The sequence below is a fragment of the Saccopteryx bilineata genome, chromosome X, assembly GCF_036850765.1.
Source record: "Saccopteryx bilineata isolate mSacBil1 chromosome X, mSacBil1_pri_phased_curated, whole genome shotgun sequence".
In the NCBI taxonomy this organism is placed as follows: Eukaryota; Metazoa; Chordata; class Mammalia; order Chiroptera; family Emballonuridae; genus Saccopteryx; species Saccopteryx bilineata.
In genome coordinates this window covers 42,903,830-42,926,365 of record NC_089502.1, presented here as the reverse complement: position 1 = coordinate 42,926,365, position 22,536 = coordinate 42,903,830, and the positions used below count along the sequence as shown (strand labels likewise).

The window sequence follows — 22,536 nt, the reverse complement described above, 5'->3', positions numbered from 1 at the left end:
CGTGGGAGAGATTTTTTGGCTGGTGTCCTGCTTCCCTTTGCTGGTATTGCTGTTTCCAGGGGAAATATTCATTTCAGATTTGGGGAATGCCTCATCCCAGGGATTATGGTGGCTATCTCCTAAAATGTTTCTCCCTGTGCCTCCTAGATTACACTCTCTTCCAGCTACTCCGGTCCTTTCCTCTCTCCCCGTCCCCTGGAGCCCCAGGTGAGTGATTGTGAGAGAGGTGTTCTGCGTGGTCCCTTTAAGAAGAATCCTGGGTTTGAGAAATCAGTCTCTTTATCACAAACAGTATCCTGTCTTGTTTCCAGCTACTGTCCATATGCCTTTTCTAAGCTCTGGCACTGCAGGGTGGGCTTTGTTCCTGGGACTCAGGACCCTCCCCTCTCTGCTAAACTCACTTCCTGCCACGCTAGTCTCTCCCGGCTGCCGTTCACTCCGGGGAGATGGGCAGCCCTCTCTGCGTTTCTGCTTTTTCCTACCAGTCTTGGTTTGTCTTCTTCAGTGTTCCTTGGTTGAAGAGTCCTCTTAGTTTAGTCCAAAGTTGGTTTTTCCAGATGATAATTCTTAAAATTAGTTTGTAATCCACTTTGGTTCTGGGAGGTAGATGTTGGTATGTCTGCCTACTCCAGTGCCATCTTGTCTTCTCTCTCCCTAAGTAGAGTTTTAAGTGTACCCTATACATATTATTATTAAGTATATGCCTTTTAATTATTTTTTATAATGTTAATAGTTTCAGTTTTGAATTTTTTTTAATTTCACCATTGTTTAGGAGTATGTTACTTGATTTCCAAGTGAATAAAGATTTAGGGATTCATATTTTTGTTATTTTCTTCATTTTTTACAGGATTATGATCAGAGAAGGTAGACTAAAATTTCTTCTTTTTTGAATGTGTCAGTATTATGTTGGTCTTTCTGGCTCTGTACATGATCAATTGTCAGTCTCCATGAATAGAAGTATGTAATCTCTCTTGAATAACATAGGCGGTAGGTGCACTGACTACCCGTACATTTGAAACTCCATGTATAACTCTCCCAAACTTAACTGCTAATATCATACTTTTTACTGTAAACCTTACCAATAACATATACCATCAATTAATGCATATTTTGTATGTTTCATGTATTATATACTGTAATCTTACAGTAAAGTAAGCTAGAGAAAAGAAAATGTTCTTTTAGCATCATTGGGATGAAAAATACATTTATACTGTTTATCAAAAACAAATTGTAATTGGGTCCTGGCTGCATAGCTTGATTGGTTATAGCATCATCCCTAAATGTGAAGGTTATGGGTTTGATTCCTGGTCAGGGCACATACAGAAACAGATCAGAGTTTCTGTTTCCATCTCTCTCACCCTTCCTCTCCTTCTAAAATCAATAATAATAATAATCTTTACAAAACTGTGAGTGGACCCTTGTAGCTAAAACCCATGTTATTCATGTGTCAACTATATTTTGTATAAGGTACAAAGTTCTATATGTAACTATTACATTGTTTCATTGATAGTTTTTTCAAATCCTCTATATCCTTGCATTTACACTATACCTTTTTGTCTTTTAATCTTATCATCTCTCCTATTTGTAAGAAGATTTGTTTTGTAGAAGTGCAACTGACAGTTTAAAGAAAAGTAGCATTTTAAAAGTTATTAATACACATTGCCAACAATCTCTGTTCACTAAGGCAGCTTACATTCCTACCAGAAATGTACAAGGGAGCAGATGGGGCTTTCCTATAATTTTCTTTACCATGAGGTTGTAGAATGCTATTGAATTCAGTCACCTACATCTAGCTTTTTTGGCGTTATAATAGAAACCAACAACTTCCTGGCTGCCAGGCAGTTGTTGAGAGGAGGAACTCCCATTGCATCAGGGTTAGGGTCGACCAAACTGATGTATGTCATCCAGTAGGCCTAGTACTCCTCTTGCAAATAAGATTGTTGAGTCATTGTGGCTTGGGTTGTTTCAACACAGAAAGGGGTCAGAGAAATCAGATGCAGTTTTGATTAAGCAATTAAATAACCTCTTGTTGATCCTCAAGTATTTCCCTCCATAATTCCTGCCGCTCCCTCCCTTGCATTCCACAACCTTTTCACTCTCTTTGTTCTCTGCCCAGGGGTGAGTTTTCCTTCTCTCTAATATGTCCTTTAAAACTCGTTTTCTGGGACACCAAAATCTACAGTCCTTTATGAATGAATGCAAACTATTTTACAAAGATCTGCATTTTTATAAAGAACATACATTTCTGAAGGTAGAATTTTAAGGGTCAATAATTAAAGTGTCGAGGGTACATGATATTGATGGAGTCTTCTGGTTTTTTTACTATGAAACAGCAGTATTTAATTCTTCATTAGAAATATAAATGTCCTTTGAAAAACCAGCATTAAAATCCTCTTTATAAAGTATCTGATTCAAATAAATCAACTGTAAAACTACCTTTTTATATAATTGGGAAAACTTGAGTATGAAACAAGCATTAGATGAATGATGTTAAAGATTTACTTTAATCATTGTGATTATGCAATGAAATTTCCTTTTACTTTTGAGCTGCAAACTTAAGTATTTAGGAATAATATAAAACTATATAAATAATATAATGTCATGGATTTTCTTTAAAATAATTCATCAAAAAAGGGGGAAATAGATCAAACAAGTATAACAAAATGTTGATAGCTATTAAAGCTGGGGAATAGGTGCATAAAGTTTCATTATATCGCTAGTTTTAAATATGCTTCATAATTTTCATAATAAAACGTTTAATATGGTAATAGTAACATATATTCACTGCAATCAGTAAAACAATGGTAAATTGTATAAAGAAAACATTTTAAAGTTTTTCCTACCTTCTCTCTTTTCAAACTCTTGAATAGTCAACCTCATTTTTTGACTACCAAATCCATTTCTATCAAAGTCTTATATCCCTACTTTCAGAATCAGACCATTTTTTCTCCAAGCTCAATTTCCGTTCTTTTTCTTTTCTTTTGTCACATTGTTTGAAGCTCCTCATTGAGGAGAAGGTGATAACAGGGAAAGATCCGGGCACAAGAACTAAACCACATCATTGCCCAAAGACAGCCCACAGGAAATTGGCCGCTAGTAAATGCAGCCTTTCTTAGAAAATACATTTGGAATCTCATCCTGGAAATGTCAGATCTGAATTCTAAGAGATCATAGACCTGAATTCCTGTAATATATTCAGAACAAAGCTACTGAATAAGTTATCTCATTATCCAAATAATAGTAACTCGGCTTTTAGGTTCTAGATGACATTAAGAAGAATGAGTTAGAGAATAGGAGTAATTTTTGAATAATAAATTAAGGCCTTAAATGATTTAGAAACACATTCATTTATGCACACGTACACGCCTACAATTATAAGTTCCAAATCTATCTTAGTCACTCCAAAAGTCCCGGAAATATCAGTTGTAAATGATAAACCATCAAGGGTTGAAACGCCAGTCATCCTATTTATCTGTAAAACAAGTAATTTATAGACATTAATCAAAACCTGAATTTCAGCTTTCTGGGAAAGAAGTGCCTCATGTTTTCAGATTAGAGTAGCAAATTGGGGCTATTTAACTCATACTTTGTTCCATGTCCTTTGCTAAGACCTTTATCTGTGTCATCTCATGTGATTCTCATAACAACCTGTGGGATAGATAATATTGTTTATATTTAACCTGTCAGGAAGATGGGCTCAGAGATGTCAGGTGACTTGGCCTAGGTCACTCAGCTTGTAAGTGTCAAAGTGGAATTTAGACTCACTCCTGCTTGACTTCAAATCCAGAGCTCTTTCCACTCCACTTTGTTACTTTCTAAGAGAAGAAAGAGCTGAGAAATATATGGAAACTTAGCACATGAAAATCCTCGAAAAGGGGAAAAAAGGGAGGGTACTATTTGCCTCCAAAAAACAGTTTTAGTTACAAAGAGAATAATCAAAAGGCAGGATTACTTTGATGGTTAGAATGAAACATGGAGAATCTGAAGGAGACCTGACCTCAGAATTAGAAAAGCCTAGTTTGGGTTGTAACTCCATCACCCTATAGCCTAGATGACTTTGATAATTTTTATCTCTCTCGATCTTGGTTTCTTCATCCATAAAATGCAGAAAATAATGCCTGCTTATAGGGTTGTTGTAAAGATCAAATACACTGATCACTGGTGGCTCAGTGGATTGAGCTTCAGCCTGGCTTATGAACGTCCTGGGTTCGATTACCAGTCAGGGTACATAGGAGAAGATTCTCCCCCTCCCTCTCCCCTATCTCTCCCTTTTCTCTCCCACAAGCAATAGCAATGGCTCAATTGTTTTTAGCGTGGCCCCAGCCCTGAGGATCACTCCACTGGAGTGTATCAGCCTCATGGGCTAAAAATAGCTCAGTACTTAAGCATCAAGCATTGGCCTCTGATGGGGTGGGCGGGTAGATCCAAGTTGAGGAGCGTGCAGGAGTCTGTCTCACTATCTCCCCTCCTCTCACCTAAAAATGATAAAGATGAAAATTAAAAAAATAGAGATCAAATGTATCTGAAAGCCCTCTCTATCTCCCTCTCCCAATCCCATCCCTACAATGATTACCTGACCAAACACTCTCCTCAGGACCCCCTCCATCCCTTGAGTTTTACCTTACAAAAATCCCTTACCTCTGGTGTCTGTCCTGAATCATGAGGTTGTTGGTACCCCTGAAATATGTTCTCAGCACATCTTTGTTATCTTGTCATGGAGTAGGGTATTTTTCTGGGCCTTTGCTCTCATACAGAATTTTTCAGACCTTCATCCTAGGGTTCTTTCCTGGTACTTCTCCATTTTCTTTTCCTACCCACACACCTCCACCCTTCTCAACTTAGAAGCAACATAGACTTTTCTTCAGCTATTTTTACTCTTCTATTTGGGCCCTTGCTTCTTCTAGTGACTATCTGCCTTTTTTGAACTTGGAGCCTTTTTTTTTTTTTGGTTTGGTTTTTTCCTTTTTTTTTTAATCCAAAGTCTGTCTCAAAAAGAATGACTTATTTCTCAGAATGATGCCCTCTCTGACCTTAGTTCTCAGAGCATGAGTTTCCTTGGCCCTCCCTGTAGAGATCCCTTGCTCTGTAAGTATCTAGAGTGTGTCAGGATGCTAAGCTACTTCCAAGAAACAAAGGTCTTTGAAAGGGATGCTTATGTCAGTCTTGAGTACAGAGCGTGCCTAAATGCTCCTTACAGTCTAATCCAAGGCAAAAGAAGGCATAATAGTCAATGGCTAGCCCTGCTCTCCTTCCCTTACATAATCCCATGGCTGTGAAAGGCAGTGAAAAGGAGGGCTTAGAGAAAAGCCATGGAGTAGGAATCAAGAGACTGTGCTTCTGGTAATGGCTCTGCCACCCATGAATTGCATGAACTCGGGCTGTATTGGATTATGATATGCCTAATTATGCCTTATTTCCTTCACTGGACTATTAAGTTTCTTGAAATTAGTGGTCCTGACCATGCCATATTCATTTAGGAAACTGCAATTTCTAACTGGTCTCTCTGACTTGTGCTGCTCCCCTGTAATCCATTTTCCAAATTGCTGTGAGAATGAGTTTGCTGAAATGCAAAGCCTATCTGTTACTCCCCTACCAGAAACCCTTCAATTGTTCCTCATCACCGTTAAGATAAAGATTGTTAAGATCCGTTATGATCTGGACACTGCCTACCTCTCTAGTATGCCTTTTTACCACTTGTACTTTATACTTTGGTCATTCATTTCACAAATATTTAAGCATATTTCTGCCTTGGACCAGGAATTGGGAATGCAACATGAACATGGTGCCTACTCTCAGAGAACTTACACCTCCCCTTTTCTGCTGGCTGACTACATCTTGTCCCTTAAGACAGCTCAGTCATTACCTCTCCCAGGAAGCCATCACCCATGCTTTATACCTCTCTCCCTCTCTTTCTAATCTGGTTCAGCTATTTCTCCCCTGTGTACCCAGAGCACCATAGACATAATTCCATCATAGTACTTTTCAAAATTAAATTTATTGAGTGACTTTGGGGAATAAAATTATATAGGTTTCAAGTGTACATTTCTATGATATGTAATCGGTATATTGGATTGTGTAGTCACCACCTAAAGCGAAATCATCTTCCATAGTCCTATATTTGACCCCCTTTGCCACTTACTACCTTCAACCCCCTTCCCTCTGGTAACCATCACATTGTTATCTGTGTCTCTGAATTTTTGTTTGTTTTTCTTATTTGTTCATTTGTTACTTTCAGTTTTACATCCCAAATAGAATGAAATCACATGGTTCTTAACTTCTTCTGGCTGACTTATTTTGCTTAGCTTGATATTCTAAAGATCATTCCATATTGTCACAAATGGCAGTATTTCACTTTTTTTCTTATGGCTGAGTGTTATTCCATTGTATATATGTACTAAATAGTATTTCTATCTACCAATTTATTTCCCTAAGACTGTAAACTCTGAGAGTAGGAACTGTGTCTTATCCACTTTTTCATACCCAGCACATGGATTGGTACGCAATAGGTATTGAGAAAGGATAATTGAATAAATAGTACCCTTTGGTTGCTAGCTATTGTTATGCATCATAGGGGTGATTAGAGCAGAAACAATTACTCAGGAGAGGTAACTATTTTAACACCAGGTAAGGAACCATTTCAGAATATGTGGTCTCCTAGGACCTAAGTGATTATTTCAACACCTTTCCAAATCTTTCCTAATTCATCAAACAATATGTAAATGACAGCAAAATTACTATTTTGATAATTGTGTAAAAAAAATAATGTGGCAGAAATTGGTCTCATGTAATGAAGAAATGTAATTTAGTATATAATTTTTCACTGTGCTTTTATTTCAGGGCCAATACTCTCACATTCATTCAACACACCTTTGTTGAGTACCTACAGTTTGCCTGGCACTGTTATAGATGCTGGGGACAAGGTAGTGAAATTTCATTTCCTTCTGAACTCCTGTGCAGTGCTCTGCAGAACTGATAGATGTGACTGAGCTGAGGGGAGGGGATGATTGGGAAAATTTCTCATGGGTGTGTTTTAGAGGGAATGCCGTTGAACTTTAAACCCAGGAATAAAAGACCTATAGAATGAGTATGCGGGAAATCTCCCAAGAAACTATCAAATAAGCTCTCTAAAGGATGCAAGGGTTAAAAGGTCTGATCCATTTATATTTCAATACAGAATAGAAACAATTACCAAAAATTAACTTTTTGCCATCTCTTAAACCTTGTGCCATGTGGATTTTGTGAACTCTTGGATGTTAATTTTCTTGTAGTGACCAGCAGTAACATCCTTCAGACAGAGAACTTGTGTGTTTGTGTTAAGGAAACATGGAAATTGGGGAACATTAGGTCTGACTCTGATTAAAATTTTTGGGCTGCCCTGGTCAGTTGGCTCAGTGGTAGAGCGTCGGCCTGGTGTACAGGGGTCCCCGGTTCGATTCCCCGTCCAGGGCACACAGGAGAAGCACCTATCTGCTTCTCCACCCCTCCCCCTCTCCTTCCTCTCTGTCTCTCTCTTCCCCTCCTGCAGCCGAGGCTCCATTGGAGCAGAGATGGCCCGGGCGCTGGGGATGACTCCTTGGTCTCTGCCCTAGGCGCTGGAGTGGCTCTGGTCGCGATAGAGTGACGCCCCGGAGGGGCAGAGCATTGCCCCCTGGTGGGCAGAGCGTCGCCCCTGGTGGGCGTGCTGGTGGATCCCCGGCGGGCGCATGCGGGAGTCTGTCTGACTGTCTCTCCCCGTTTCTAGCTTCGGAAAAATACAAAAAAAAATATTAATAAAAAAAATCTTTGAGCTGGGAAGTAGAAAAGACCTCAGGAAATAGAGTAGGGTGGGCAGTTGGGAAGAAACATGCAAGTCACATTTTTCTTGCCCTTAGGAAGAAAGAAAAGAACAGGGCAGAGAAGAGAACCTGGAGACTTAACAGGAACACCTGTCCTCCCTGGTGCTTACTTGGAAGACTGGCTCTGAGTTGCAGTCTTAAATATCAGAAATTGCACCAGAGTCTTTTTTTGGGTGGGGAGATTTACAGAAGTAGGTTTCCAAGATTATCCTAATAGTATTTTCAGGGAGCATATATTTTTTTCTACAGACATAAAGCCATTTAGCCAAACCCACTAACCCACACCAAAGAGCAAAGGCCAAATAAAGAGCTGGAGTCTTTTACATATCAACCAACCAACCAACCAACCAACCAACCAAGAACACTTACCAAGATACGCCCAGTTGTTTCAACTCAGGGTTAATAAGCAAGTGAAATACTGCACTGTATTTTCAAAGAAAACTGCAGACAAGGAAACTACCAGGGCTTTCAAGTGCTTTCCAAGCAATTTCAGATATTTTATTCATATCACGAAGACAGTTTTTCCCTGAGTATTTCCTGTTCAGAAAACATGTAAGGACCCTGCTCTTTTAGGCTGTTTCTTGACATGGAAAGATTTTAATGTCACTGCTTTACCTTTAGTTTGGGATTTTGCCACTTCAGCCAACTTTCTGCTCTGTTCTCCTCATTGTGCCTGGCTGTTATATCTCATCCAGTTTAACTGTCCAAACTCCACCCTAGCTTCCTCACTTCGATCTACATTTTCTCTCCAAAATACATTTACTATAGTATATTTTCTAATGTTTCTAGTTCTGATCTCGATTTTTTTGCTAAGTCAATCAGTAAAAGTGTGTGTTCATTCTGTGTAAGACATTTATGCCTGTAACAGTGGGAGAAACAAAGTGGCATACAGACTTTTCTCAAGGAGGTTGATGTCTAATTGAGGCTTTTCAGGAAAGGAAGTGCTTCTATTTGACCTTTCTTTACTATTCTTGTAGCCCTCCTTGGCTAAGCCACGTTCACATCACAATAGCCTCTTAGACCGTAGCTAATTGGCTCAGTGGTAGAGTGTTAGCCCAGCATGTAATGTCCCATGTTCAATATCTGGTCAGAGCACACAGGAGAAGTGCTCATCTGCTTTTCCACTCTTCCTCCTCCCCCTTCTCTCTCTCTCTCTCTCTCTCTCTCTCTCTCTTTCTCTCTCTCTCTCTCTCTCTCACACACACACACACACACACACACACACACACTCTCTCTCTCTCTCTCTCTCTCACTCTCTCCCACAGCCATGGCTCAATTGATTTGAGTGCATCATCCCCGGGTACTGAGGATGGCTCTGTGGACCCTTTGACTCAGGTGCTAAAAAGAGCTTGGTTGCGAGTGTGGTCCCAGAGGGCAGAGCAATGGCCCCAGATGGGGGTTGCCGGGTGGATCACCACTGGGGTGCATTCAGGAGTCTGTATCTCTATCTCCCCTCACCTCACTTGGAAAAGAAGAAAAAAATAGTAAAAACAATAGCCTCCTAAATTGTCCCCATGCTTACTATTACCGCCAGTCAAATCAATCCTAGTTCATCTCTTTTTTTTTTAATTTTTAAAAACTTTAATAATGTAATAATATTATTTGACTACCAAATATGTTAGTTTGGAAGTAGTTATGACAATGAAAAATAATTTACCCTTTCTTTTCTTATGGATCTTGTTTTAAATTTTATACAGAAAATTAAATTTAACAGGGTGACATTGATAATAAGAATACATAGGTTCAGTGCTGGGATTCAAAGAATTTAACAACAGGTTCTTTTCCCTAATGACCATTTTAAGTATAAAAAGCAATATACTGAAAGGTAGTTTATTATTTCGTGCATTTAATACTTAAATAAGAACAATGAAAGAGGTACACAAAACTAGATTATATTATAAGAAAGAGTTTTAAAATATTAATGAAAAATATTAAATAATACCTGACCAAAAAACAATAAAACTTTTATTTAAAATATTTCCATATTGCTTCTTGATTGGCATCCTCACTTGCAATTTTCTAGCCTAGAACCTTAAGAGGAAAGTACTCTTTTTGTCCCTTGAGGTCTCACTGGGGGTAACAAGGAGTACAACGTCCACTTGTTGGCTCTCTTCAGAGGACACAGTTGCAGAACAGGAGACAATTGGAAGATGAACCAAAGCAATTTTGATGGGCGATATCTAGAGCCATTTTAATATATTGGCTAATGATAAAGATTCCATTTCAGCTCTGGCCAGATGGCTTATTTGGTTAGAGCATCATCCGAAGCACAGAGGTGGGCTTGATCCCTGGTCAAGGCACATACAGGAAAAACTTGATCTTTCTCGATCTCTCTCCTCTCCTCTCCTCTCCTCTCCTCTCCTCTCCTCTCCTCTCCTCTCCTCTCCTCTCCTCTCCTCTCCTCTCCTCTCCTCTCCTCTCCTCTCCTCTCCTCTCCTCTCCTCTCCTCTCCTTTCTCCATTCCTCTCTTGCTAAAGACAATCAATAAAAATTATTACGGGCACTTAGAATATGCTGTTGCACAGATGAACATTAAAAAAGAGCAAGGAATGTAAATTTGTGATTTTCACATTGGGCGGCTGCCAGGTGCCCACCTTAGAGAAAACCCTGATGACAAGTGCCATTTTAACAAGTAGTTCACAGAACTCAACAAAAAATTAGGTATTGGTTCTGCTGCACTAGTGCAAACCAGTTGAATCCCACCACTGTATATTCCAGGTAGGTGTTTCTGTAGCTTTTGATTATGTTGTGTGCCCATCACCCAAAGTCAAATCATTTTCCACCACCTTATATATGTCCCTCTTTATGCCCTTCTTCCACCTCTTCCACGTACCCCTTTCCTCTGGTAACCACTTCACTTTTATCTATGTCCATGAGTCTCAGTTTTATATCCCACTTATGTGTGAAATTATAAAGTTTTTAGCTTTTTCTCATTTACTTATTTCACTCAGTATGATGTTATCAAGATCCATCCATGTTATTGTAAATGTCACTATGTCATCATTTCCTATGGCTGAGTAGTACTCCATTATGTATATGTACCCACTTCTTCTTTATCCAATCCTCTATCGAGGGACACTTTGGTTGTTTTCATTGTGTGTGAATAATGCTGTGATGAACATGGGGGTACATGTGTCTTTACATACCAAAGATTTTTGAGATTTTTAGGTAGATATCCAGTAGAGGGATTGCTGGGTCATGTGGTTGTTCTAGTCTTAGTTTTTTGAGGATCCGCCATACTTTCTCCCATAATGGTTGTACTAGTTTGCATTCTCACCAGCAATGAATGGGAGTTCCTTTTTTTCCACAGCTTCTCCTTGTTGATAATAGCCATTCTAAGAGGTGTAAGGTAGTATCTCATTGAAGTTTTGATTTGCATTTCTTGGGTAGCTAGTGAAGATGAGCATCTTTTCATATATCTGTTGTCCATTTGTATGTCTTCTTGGGAGAAGTGTCTGTTCATGTCTTCTCCCCATTTTTTATTGGGATTGTTGGCTTGTTATTTACTGAGCTTTGTGACTTTATATATTTTGGATATTAACCGCTTATTGGAGCTGTTGTTAGTAAATATCATCTCCCATTTAGTTGGCTGCCATTTTTTTGTTATCAGTTTCTATTGCTGTTCAGAAAGAAGCTTTTTAGTTTGATATAGTCCAATTCATTTATTTTTGCCTTTATTTCCCTTGCATTGGGGGTCAAATTCATAGATTGTTCTCTATGGCCAAGGTCCATGAGTTTAGTACCTTTGTTTTCTTCTATGTAATTTATTGTTTCAGATCTTATATTTAGGTCTTTGATCCATTTTGAATTAGTATTTGTGCATGGGAACAAACTGCAGTCAAGTTTCATTCTTTTGTATGTGGCTTTCCAATTTTCCCAGCACTATTCATTGAAGAGGCTTTCTTTTCTCCACTGTGTATTTTTTACTCCTTTGTCGAAGATTATTTGTTCCTACATATGTGGTTTTATTTCTGGGCTCTCTATTCTGTTTTCTGCCAATACCATGCTGTTTTAATTATACTGGCTCTATAGTATAATTTGAAGTCAGGTAGTGTGATACTTCCACTTCATTCTTTTTTCTCAGGATGTTTTGTCTATTCAAGGCTTTTTATGGTTCCATACAAACCTGGTGATTTTTTTGTTCTACTTATTTAAGAAATAACATTGGGATTTTGATGGGGATTGCATTATATTTGTATATGTCTTTGAGTAATGTAGCCATTTTAACTATACTGATTCTTCCAATCTATGAACATGGAATATTTTTTCATTACATTGTGCCTTTTTTCAGTATTGAAATAATACTTAGTACTTTTCAGTATATAGGTCCTTCACATCCCTTTTTAAGTTTATTCCTAGGTATTTTATTTTTTGTTGTTGCAATTATAAAACAAAATTTTTTGAGTTCATTTTCTGAAGTTTTATAATTGGCATATAGGAAAGCAATAGACTTTTTTATATTGATTTTGTATCTTGCAACTTTACTATATTGGTTTGTTGTTTCTAATAGTTTTTCAGTGGGGTCTTTAGGGTTTCTATGTACAGGATCATATCACCTGCTAAAAGTGATACCTTACTTCTTTTTTGCTGATATGAATGCCTTTTATTTCTTTCTCTTGCCTGATTGCTCTGGCTAGAACTTCCACAACTATGTTGAATAAGAGAGGGGAAAGTGGGCAGCCTTGTCTTGTTACTGATTTTAGAGGAAAAGCCTCCATTTTTTCACCATTTAGTATGATATTAGCTGATGGTTTGTTGTATATGGCCTTTATTATGTTGAAGTACTTTCCTTCTACACCAATTTTATTGAGTATTTTAAACATAAAGGATGTTGATCTTATCAAATGCCTTTTTTGGTGTCTATTGATAAGATCATATGATTTTTGTTCTTTGTTTTGTTGATTTGATGTATTACATTGACTGACTTACTATGTTGAACCATCTTTGTGCTCCTGAAATGAATCCCACTTGATCATGATGTACTATTTTTTTAATGTGTTCTTGTATTTGATTTGCTAGTATTTTGTTTAGGATTTTTACACCTGTATTTAATAGAGATATTGATTTCTGGGTTTCTTCTTATGTGTTGTCCTTGCCATATTTTTGTATGAGGGTTATGTTCTCTATTTCATTTAGTTCTGCTCTAATTTTTGCTATTGCCTTTCATCTGCAGACTTTGGGTTGCATTTGTTCTTCTTTTTCTAGTTTCTTAAGGTGTGATGTTACGTTGTTCTCTTGGGATCTGTCTTGTTTCTGGATATAAACCTGTAATAATATAAACTTCCCTATTATTACTACTTTTGCTGCATCCCAGAAATTTTGATATGTTGTTTTGTCATTTTTGTTTGTCTGTATATATCTTTTGATCTCTGGTTTTATTTAGTCTTTGACCCAGTCATTTTTTAGAAGTATGTTTTTAATTTCCACATTTTTGTGGATTTCTTTACTTTCTTTTAGCAGTTAAATTCTAATTTCAAAGCCTTATGGTCAGAAAATATGCTTGATGTAATTTCAATCTTCCTGAATTTATTGATGTTAGTTTGTAGCTCAATATGTGATCTATCCTTGAGAATGTTCCATGCACACTGGAAAAGAATATATAATCTGATGTTCTGAGATGAAATGTCCTATAAATGTCTATCATGTTCATTTGGTCTAGTGTGTCATTTAAGGCTGATATTTCTTTTTATTATTATTTTTTATTTAGTGAGAGAGAGAGAGAGAGAGACAGGGAAAGACAAACAGGAAGGGAGAGAGACAAGCAGCATCAGTTCTTTGTTATGGCACCTTAGTTTTTCACTGATTGCTTTCTCATATATGCTTTGATTAGGAGGCTCCAGCTGAGCCATTGACCCCTTGCTCAAGCCAGTGACCTTGGTCTCAACCCAATGACCTTGGGCTTCAAGCCAGCAACCTTTGGACTCAAGCCAGGAACCATGGGTCATGTCTATGATCCCACACTCAGCTGGTTAGCCCATGCACAAGCTAGTGAGCCCACGCTGAATCCGATAAGCCCACACTCAAGCCAGCAACCTTGAGGTTTCAAACCTGGGTCTTCAGCATCACAGGCCAACACTCTATCCACTATGCTACTGTCTGGTCAGGCTTAAGGCCCATATTTCTTTATTGATTTTCTGTTTTTATGATCTATCCAAAGATGTCAATGATATGTTGACATCTCCAAGTATGATTGTGTTTTTGTCTATTTCAGTTTGTCGATCAGTTAGTAGATGTCATATAGTGTATCTGTAAAGTCATGGTGCACTTTTGACCGGTCACAGGAAAGCAACAAAAGATGATAGAAATGTGAAATCTGCACCAAATAAAAGGAAAACTCTCCCAGTTTCATACCTATTCAGTGCAGTTCAATGTGGGCTCATGCACAGATTTTTTAGGTTTCCTTAGGTAGCTATCCTGTATAGCCTCTACAGACTTGTCACTGACTAATGACCTACTAGAACGGGGTTTCTCCACCAAACTGCTGGTTTCCTTCAACTGCTTATCCCACCGAGTAATGTTATTCCTATGTGGTGGCGTTTCATTATAAATGCGCCAATATTCGTGTTGCACTTTGGTCATGGATTCGAATTTAGTGAGCCACAGAACACACTGAACATTACTCTGTACCACATCTCAACTGGCATGGCTGTGGGCTGCTCTGTTGTATACACGGTGTTATGTCATCATCTGCACATGCACACATGCTACCATATCATCCTATAGAAACTGGGAGGGTTTTCCTTTTATTTGGTACAGATTTCACATTTCTGTTGTCTTTTGTTGCTTTCCTGTGACTGGTCAAAAGTGCACCATGACTTTACGAACACATTCTATATTGGTGCTCCCTGTTCACTGCATATATATTAAGAAATGTTATGTCTTCTTGATATATTGTCCCATTTATCAATATGAAATGTCCATCTTTGTCTCTGGTTACCTTTGTTGTCTTGGAATCAGCATTGTCAGGTATGGGTATGGCTACCCCTGTTTTTCTTTGGATATTATTTGCTTAGAGAATCATTTCCCAACCTTTTACTTTGGATCTACTTTTGTCCTAGATGAAAGGGCAGCTTAGATGTGTCTCTTGAAGGCAGCATATGGTTGTGTTTCTCTTTTTGCTCCATCCTGCTATTCTGCCTCATTATTGGTGAGTTCATTTCATTTACATTTAGAGTAATTATTAGAACTTGAGGATTTTCTATAGCCATTTTATGTTTTGTTTTCTGGCAGCTCTGTGTCTCATTTGCTTCTCTTTTCTGTTTCTGTCAGTTGTTTTTGTTTGGTGGTATTCCATACTTCTTTCCCTTGTTTCTTCTACTTTATTTATTTATTTATTTATTTATTTATTTATTTTTGGACAGAGAGTCAGAGAGAGGGAAAGATAGGGACAGACAGACAGGAAGGGAGAGAGATAAGAAGCATCAATTCTTTGTTGTGGCACCTTAGTTGTTCATTGATTGCTTTCTAATATGTACCTTGATGGGAGGGGCTACAGCAGAGTGAGTGATGCCTTGCTCAAGCCAGTGACCTTGGGCTCAAACCAACGACCTTGGGCTTCAAGCCAGCAACCTTTGGGCTCAAGCCAGTGGCCATGGGATCATATCTATGATCCCACACTCAAGCCAGTGACGCCGCACTCAAGCTTGTGAACACACACTCAAGCTGGTGAGCCCATATTCAAGCCAGATGAGCCTGTGCTCAAGCTGGATAAGCTCTCTCTCAAGACAGCAACCTTGGGGGTTTCTAACCTCAGTCCTCTGTGTCCTAGTCTGATGCTCTATCCACTGCACCACTGCCTGGTCAGGTTGTTTCTTTTTTTTAGGCTGTGTGTTACAGTAGTGGCTTTTTCAAGGGTGGTTACCATTATGTTATTAGAAGAAAAATGTTTATATGTAAGTCCTTTGTCTTATAAGTGCTTCTGCACTCCATCTTCCTTTGCTACTGCAGATCTTTATCCTCTCCCTTTATGTTGTTGTTGCCACAGATTATTCTTGTTTTTGTTGTGACCTTGTAGGAACTTTTACTTGTAGTTTTGATTTTTTTTTTGTGCCTGGTTGAATAACCCCCTTGAGTATTTTCTACTGTGGGGGTTTTCTGGTGATAAATTTTTTCAGCTTCTTTATATATGCAAATTTTTTATTTCTTTTTTTATTTGAATGATAATTTTGATGTATATAGTATTTTTGGCTTGTAATTCCTTTCTTTCATTACTTTAAGTCTCTGTGTTCATTCTCTTCTAGCTTATAGAGTTTCTACTGAGAAGTCTGTGGATAACCTAATGGGCCTTCCTTTATATGTTATGCTTTTCTTTTCCTTAGCTGCCTTGAGGATTCTTTCTTTGTCATTGATTTTTGGCAGTTTTATTAAGATGTGCCTTGGAGTAGGTATTTTGGGTTGAGGTAACTCAGCATTTTCTTTGCTTCTTGGATTTGAGGCTCTAACTCTTTCTGTAGGCCTGGGAAATTTTCACAAATTATTTTTTTGAATAGGCTCTCCATTCCCTTCTCCCTCTCTTCTTCTTCTGCTATACCTATTATTATATTTCTCTTTCTGATGGAGTCAGACAATTCTTTTATAGCTCTCTCATTTTTTTAAAAAAAAATTATGAATCTCTTTTTCTCTCTGTAGTTTCTCTAGTTGCCTGTCTTTGATGTCACTGATTGTCTCCACTATCTGGCCTTTTCTATTAGCTAAACTTGCTACCTTAATTTTCAATTTATGTATCAAATTCTTCATCTCTGTTTTTAAAGTTTCAGTCTCCTTGGTGAAGTACTCATTCTGTTCAATAATTTGTTTTTTTGAGCTAATTAAATTGCCTATCTGTTTTCTTGAATCTCATGGAGTATTTTCAAAACTTCAATTTTGTATTCTCTATCATTTAACTCCAAGGTTTCCAGTGATTGAGATTTTTTGGGGGGGCATTTCATTTTTATTCTGAACTACTTGTCTGTCTTGTGTAGCCATGATATTTTATTTATTCTTCTTTTATGGCATTTGAGAGTGGTTTTGTTAATAACTCTAGCAAAGAACAACTAAAAAATGCAAAATAAAAATTGAAAAATATAAGTAAAAGTTTAAAGGTTAAAAAATGACAAGTAAAAAAGAAAAACCACAGAAAACAAAGAGTAAAAAACAAAAAGTCCAAAACAAACATAACAGCCAGAAGAAATAAGAATAACTTATGTAAAAATTAAAGAAAAATTCAAAAGAAAAGAAAAGAAGAAAAGATAAAAAAAATTAGTTTTGAGAGGTTACTGTTTTCTTCCAGTAGGTGTTGCTGTATTATGTATTTTAACTTTGTGAAATTCCTGGGTTGACTTCTGCTGAGATATTGCTGCTCCAATGGTGTGGACAGGGCTGCATTTGAGTTGGTGGATGGGGTTGTTGTGAGGGCTTTATGGTTTTGTGCTTTAGCAATGGGAATCTCATGCCTGTAGGTTGCTCCTCCCCACATCAACTGGCCAGGGGACCAGATGTGGAGCACCTCTGTTCTTCAAGAGAGAGAGTGTCTCTGGACAGTTAACTGTGAGGTCTGTCTCTGCCACTCTCCATAACTGCAAGTTGAGGGAAGCAAGATCTGGCAGGCTGAGGAGGCTGCACTTTGTTTTTCTCTGTCTCTGCTCCAGTGTAGGCTATAGACCAGTGGTAGTCAACCTGGTCCCTACTGCCCACTAGTGGGTGTTCCAGCTTTCATGGTGGGCAGTAGCGGAGCAACCAAAGTAGAAATAAAAAGATAGATTTAACTATAGTATGTTATTTTATAAAGATTTATTCTGCCAAACTTAGAGAAAATCTGACATAAAGTACTTGGTAAATAATTATTATTATATGCTTTAACTTGCTGTAACTCTGCTTTATAAATTTCATAAAGTAAAGTTACTTCCCTACTTTATAAATCATCATTACTGTGGAACTGGTGGGAGATTAGAAAATTTTACTACTAACAGAGATACAAAAGTGGGCGATAGGTTTAAAAAGGTTGACTACCCCTGCTATATAGACAGACTGTGAGAACAGTGGACATGACCCCTCATTCTGCCATCACTTTGGTTTACTATTACCTCCTGTGCTCCTCAGTCTCTCCTCTCCTCGTGGCAGAAGGAGACCCAAGTACTCCAGGTTCCCTCTCCATAGGGCTGGCAGACAAAAATCAGACAGTCTGAGCTTTCCTCCTCTCTATAGTCCTGGCAGAGAAGAAATAAACCCTGTCACTCCAGGCTTCTCTCCGGAGCAGACAGCTAGTGTGTTTTATCTTCTGCCCCCCTTTGCAACCCTTCTCACCTTTAGTGCATTTGGTGCACAGATCTTTCAGGCATGCCTGCGAGCCCAGCAAAGGTTCCTTTGCTCTGTTATAGTTGTTCAGCTTGTTGGCATTTCAAAGGGAGAGATCAGCAGTATCTCTCACGCTGCTATTACTCTGATGTCCAAGAATGATCTTTTTCTTCTTTTTCTTCAATTTCTGTATATTATAGTTTACATCATTCATTAATATTTATTTTATACTACCTTGGCTTGTTTGTATTATATGTAAATGGCTTTTCACCATGCAGATTATAAATTTATTGAGGGCATTGCACAAAAGACATGCTTAATACACATTTGATGATGAAGATGGTAGTGATTTTTCCTAGTTTCAGGGTATAGGTTGGGCAAAGGAAAGATTCTGGAGTTAAGGAATGAATTAATGAAGCTTTCACGTTAATAGTTCAAGAAGGTGATAAGGACTCCAACTTATGAGTCCATTGGCTCAGAGCCTCACTGTACTACCAGAAGAGTTTTAGTGAAATTGAACAGAGAAAGAGAGAAGAACTTTGGGACTGCTGTGGATTTATGTGAGGGATGAGGTAGAAATAGAAATCACAAGTAACTGAACCTGAACAACTGCAATAATGATAGTAACATTAACAAAAAAGAGGAAATCAGAGGTAGAAGTCAGATTTAAAGGAAAGATGATGAGTTTGTTTTTAGACATACTGTGTTTATGTTTAGGGTAACTTGAGTAACCCCATGGACATGCTTAGCAAGCAGTGAGATATGCTTGCCCTATCATTCAATTAAATTCAACAAATAGTTACTGAACATCTACTATAGACCACTCACTATGCCTGAGATATAGTCAAATAAGGCACAACCCTTGACATCCATAGTTCATGTTTGAATAAGAAAGACAGCCTAATAAATACTTACGATATTAGGTAGTAAATGGTATAATTAAATTATATATAAAGTATTATAGGATTATAAGTAAGGGACCAATTGTTTTCGAAGCAGGCAAGAGATAGATCCAGAAGTGATGATCTTTGAGCAGAGCCTGGAAAGATTAAATAGAAGTTTGTTCAATACACAAATAGAGAAATCACTTAAGTAAAAGAAATGTCTTGAGAAAAGGCATAGGACATGGAGATGCAAGGATTCTAAGGGAATGACAAATAGTCTAAAATGACTAAAGAGAATGGGATGATAGAATAAAGATGAATGGTGAAAAATAGACAAGAATTATCAGAAACCGAAGACAAGGGTATTTTTTACAATTGACCCAGGAGTAAGTATATATATAGTGTGATGGTTAAAGGTGTGGACTCTAGTCAGACTCCCTGGGTCCAAATCCTAACTCTGCCACTTATTAAAGAGTGTGGCTTTGAGAAAGTCACTTTGTGCTCAGGTTTCCTCATCTTTGAAGTGAAAGGTGCTTCACTGAATCATTTTGGTGATTGAAAGAACTAATACAGTTGTTTCTGTACATGATTGGTTCTGGGACCTCTTACAAATACAAAAATCTGTAGATGCTTAAGACCCTTATACAAAATGGCATAGTATTTGCATATAACCTATACACATCCTCCCCTATACTTTAAATCATCTCTCAATTATTCAAAATACTTAATACAATGTAAATAGTTATTATACTGTATTTGTCAGGGAGTGATGACAAGAAAAAAATCTGTACATGTTCAGCACAGATGCAACCATCATAAGCCTAACTACATTGGCAACAATGTAACTTTTTTTCTGAATATTTTCAATCCATGGTTGAGTGAATTTAAGGAAGGGCTGACTGTACATGTAAACGATTAGGACACTACTTGGCTTATAGTGACTATTATGTAAAGGTTAGTTCAAAGGCTAAATTATAAGAAATAAGACACTAAACTGTTGTATAGTACACCATCAGCATCCTCAAAAAGAAAATATAAATAAGAGTGGTCTACATCTCCAGATACTCTAAGTATGGATCCAGCGAGCACTAGATGAATCTCTTTTTCCCACATAAAAAGGGTAAATTATTTCCCTTGAGAGGGTAAATTATTCCTTGGAAAGGTAGTCCAACTTAGGGAAAGGGTGAGGAGTCAGAAAAAAAATTAGGATGGCCAGGGTAGGACTGTTCATTCAGAATAAATGGAAGGTCTCTTTGTAACATTCCCCCTGGAAAATGGAAATAAAACAAAATAAGGTTGAAATTCAGAAAGCATATTTTATTTCAGTTAAGAAATAAACAGAAAATTGGTCAACAGGGACCTTAGAGGATGAGAAAGGAGGCAGCAAGGCCCAGTGGCAGTGTTTTACTGGGCTTGGAATATATAAAAGAACCCTCTGAAGAGAGCTAGCAGTTGGAAATGAAGGCCTGCCTTGCTAATGAAGCGCATCTGGCCCCTTGAGATTTGATGCTCTTAAGTAACCCATTGTCTGTTCCTCAGCCTTCTAGAGCTCTGCTCGAGTGATCCTTGAATAGACTCTTGGAATGATTGTGCTTCCCTGTGTGACTGCTCTGTGTGCTGCTGAAATGGAACTGCACCTCGTCAGCCCACCCAGCCAGCCCAGGGGTCTCACTTGACAGAACTCGGTTTGAATTCTGGTTTTACCACTTACTTGCTGTGTGATCTTGAGCATGTCACTAAAAGTCTCTGATCCTCAGTTTCCCCATCTGCAAAATGGGAATAAAAATGGTTCTATATTATAAAGTGGTTATGGTAATTACATGAAATAATTTATCTAAAGATAATTGGCACATTAAGTGCTTAAAAGATGTAAGTCGATTTCCCCTTCTTTTTCCTTTACAATTGGGCAGCCCAGAGATCCCATGCTCCCATTTAACCTTTCTGGGAGCTTCATACCATCTAATTTCCATAGTAATGGAGATAGAAAGAAGGAAAAATAGGTACATGGAAAGACAATAAACAATAGTGGCTTTTTTCCCTCAAACCTACCCTGTTTTTGTAAGGGAGATACTTTGATGTAATAAGTATCCCAAAAATAGAAGGGTATTTAGAGATTGGACAGCCCAAGAAATATCTACGATGACATGATGACAACTATGTGAAAATATATCTACACATGCATGTATTTAATGTGAAGATATAGCTGCACATTCATAAATTTTAAAATTAGAGGGGAATAAGGAAAAATGAAAAGTTTTGTTAGGATAGTCAAAATATGTTGTAATGTTGTCTTAATATTATTGTGCCTGTGAAGAGGAATACTCTTTCCCTGATCTTCTTAAATCTCCTTACCCTCTTTCCAAAAGAACAACAGGAGGACAGGGTGCTGGAGTAAAGGGAATTGTACAGTGGGAATAACATGCCCCATCTCATCTGTCCTTCTGCCCAGCCTTCCATTAACCATCATGATCTACCAGAGGCCAGAGAGTTTCCTGTCTATGGTGCTTCAATGCCCTTGCATCATTAATATCATCATCTCTACCCTTCTTCTAGGAGTGGATCTTATGAGGGAGGTATGGAAGAAGTTGTGCATGCTTAGCTGTCAGTCCGAACCTTTCAGAGCCAGCAGGGGACAAAGGCAGTAATCACTGTGTAATATTTTGGACTTTCTTGGCAGGTGAATACTGCTATGCATGAGGCAAAACTTATGGAAGAATGTGACGAGTTGGTAGAGATCATCCAGCAGAGGAAGCAAATGATTGCTGTCAAAATCAAAGAGACAAAGGTAAAACACAGTGCTTTAGTGAGGCCAGGGCAGTTTACTTAACAAATTACAAGGTTTCGTCCTCAAGATTCCACTTTGAATTTGGATCACAAAAGCAAGAAGAAATGAGGTTTTAGGGAAGGAAGCAAAGAAGTAATGTTTGTCTTAGAGCTATGTATCACATAAATATGCTGGCAGTTCTGAGGTGTTGAAAATACCCTGTATCTTGACCTGGTTGGTAGTAATGTGGATGAATGTATTCAATATATGCAAAAAATCATTGAGTTGCACACTTCATATTTGGGTGCTTTAATGTATGTATATTATAAGTACAGTAAAGATAAAAAGAAAAAATTAGCCTGGCCTGTGGTGGTTCAGTGGACAGAACGTCAACCTGGAGTGCTGAGGTCACCAGTTTGAGGCCCTGGGCTTGCCTGCTCAAGGCACATATGACAAGCAATCAATGAACAACCAAAGTGAAGTAACTATGAGTTGATGCTTCTCATTCCCCACCTCACCCCCTTTCTCTCTGTAAGATCAATAAATAAAATCTTTAAAAAGAAAAAGAAAAAATATAGTGGTAAAAATGTGGGCCAGAATTATGGAAAAATCATGAGTGCCATGATAAGGACTTTGGGCTTAATCTGAAAAGCATTGGTAAATCAGTCTAGTTTTTAGGAAGAGAGAAGACATAGATACGGCAGAGGTGTGCAGAGTGTATCAGAATGGGATGATACTGAAGACAAGGAAGCAAGTTAGAAGGCTTATGGAATGATTCTTG

General features: G+C 38.0%; 1 protein-coding gene across 7 annotated transcripts in view; it reads left to right on the top strand.

Annotated features, from left to right (window-relative positions):
* MID2 (midline 2) overlaps positions 1-22,536 on the top strand; it is a 207,035-nt gene that overhangs the window by 148,248 nt on the left and 36,251 nt on the right. For all 7 annotated transcript variants that reach the window (XM_066249639.1, XM_066249642.1, XM_066249641.1 and 4 more), the window contains exon 4: positions 21,669-21,776. In XM_066249639.1, coding sequence (XP_066105736.1) covers positions 21,669-21,776 — 108 coding nt within the window. The remainder of the gene's footprint in view (positions 1-21,668; positions 21,777-22,536) is intronic.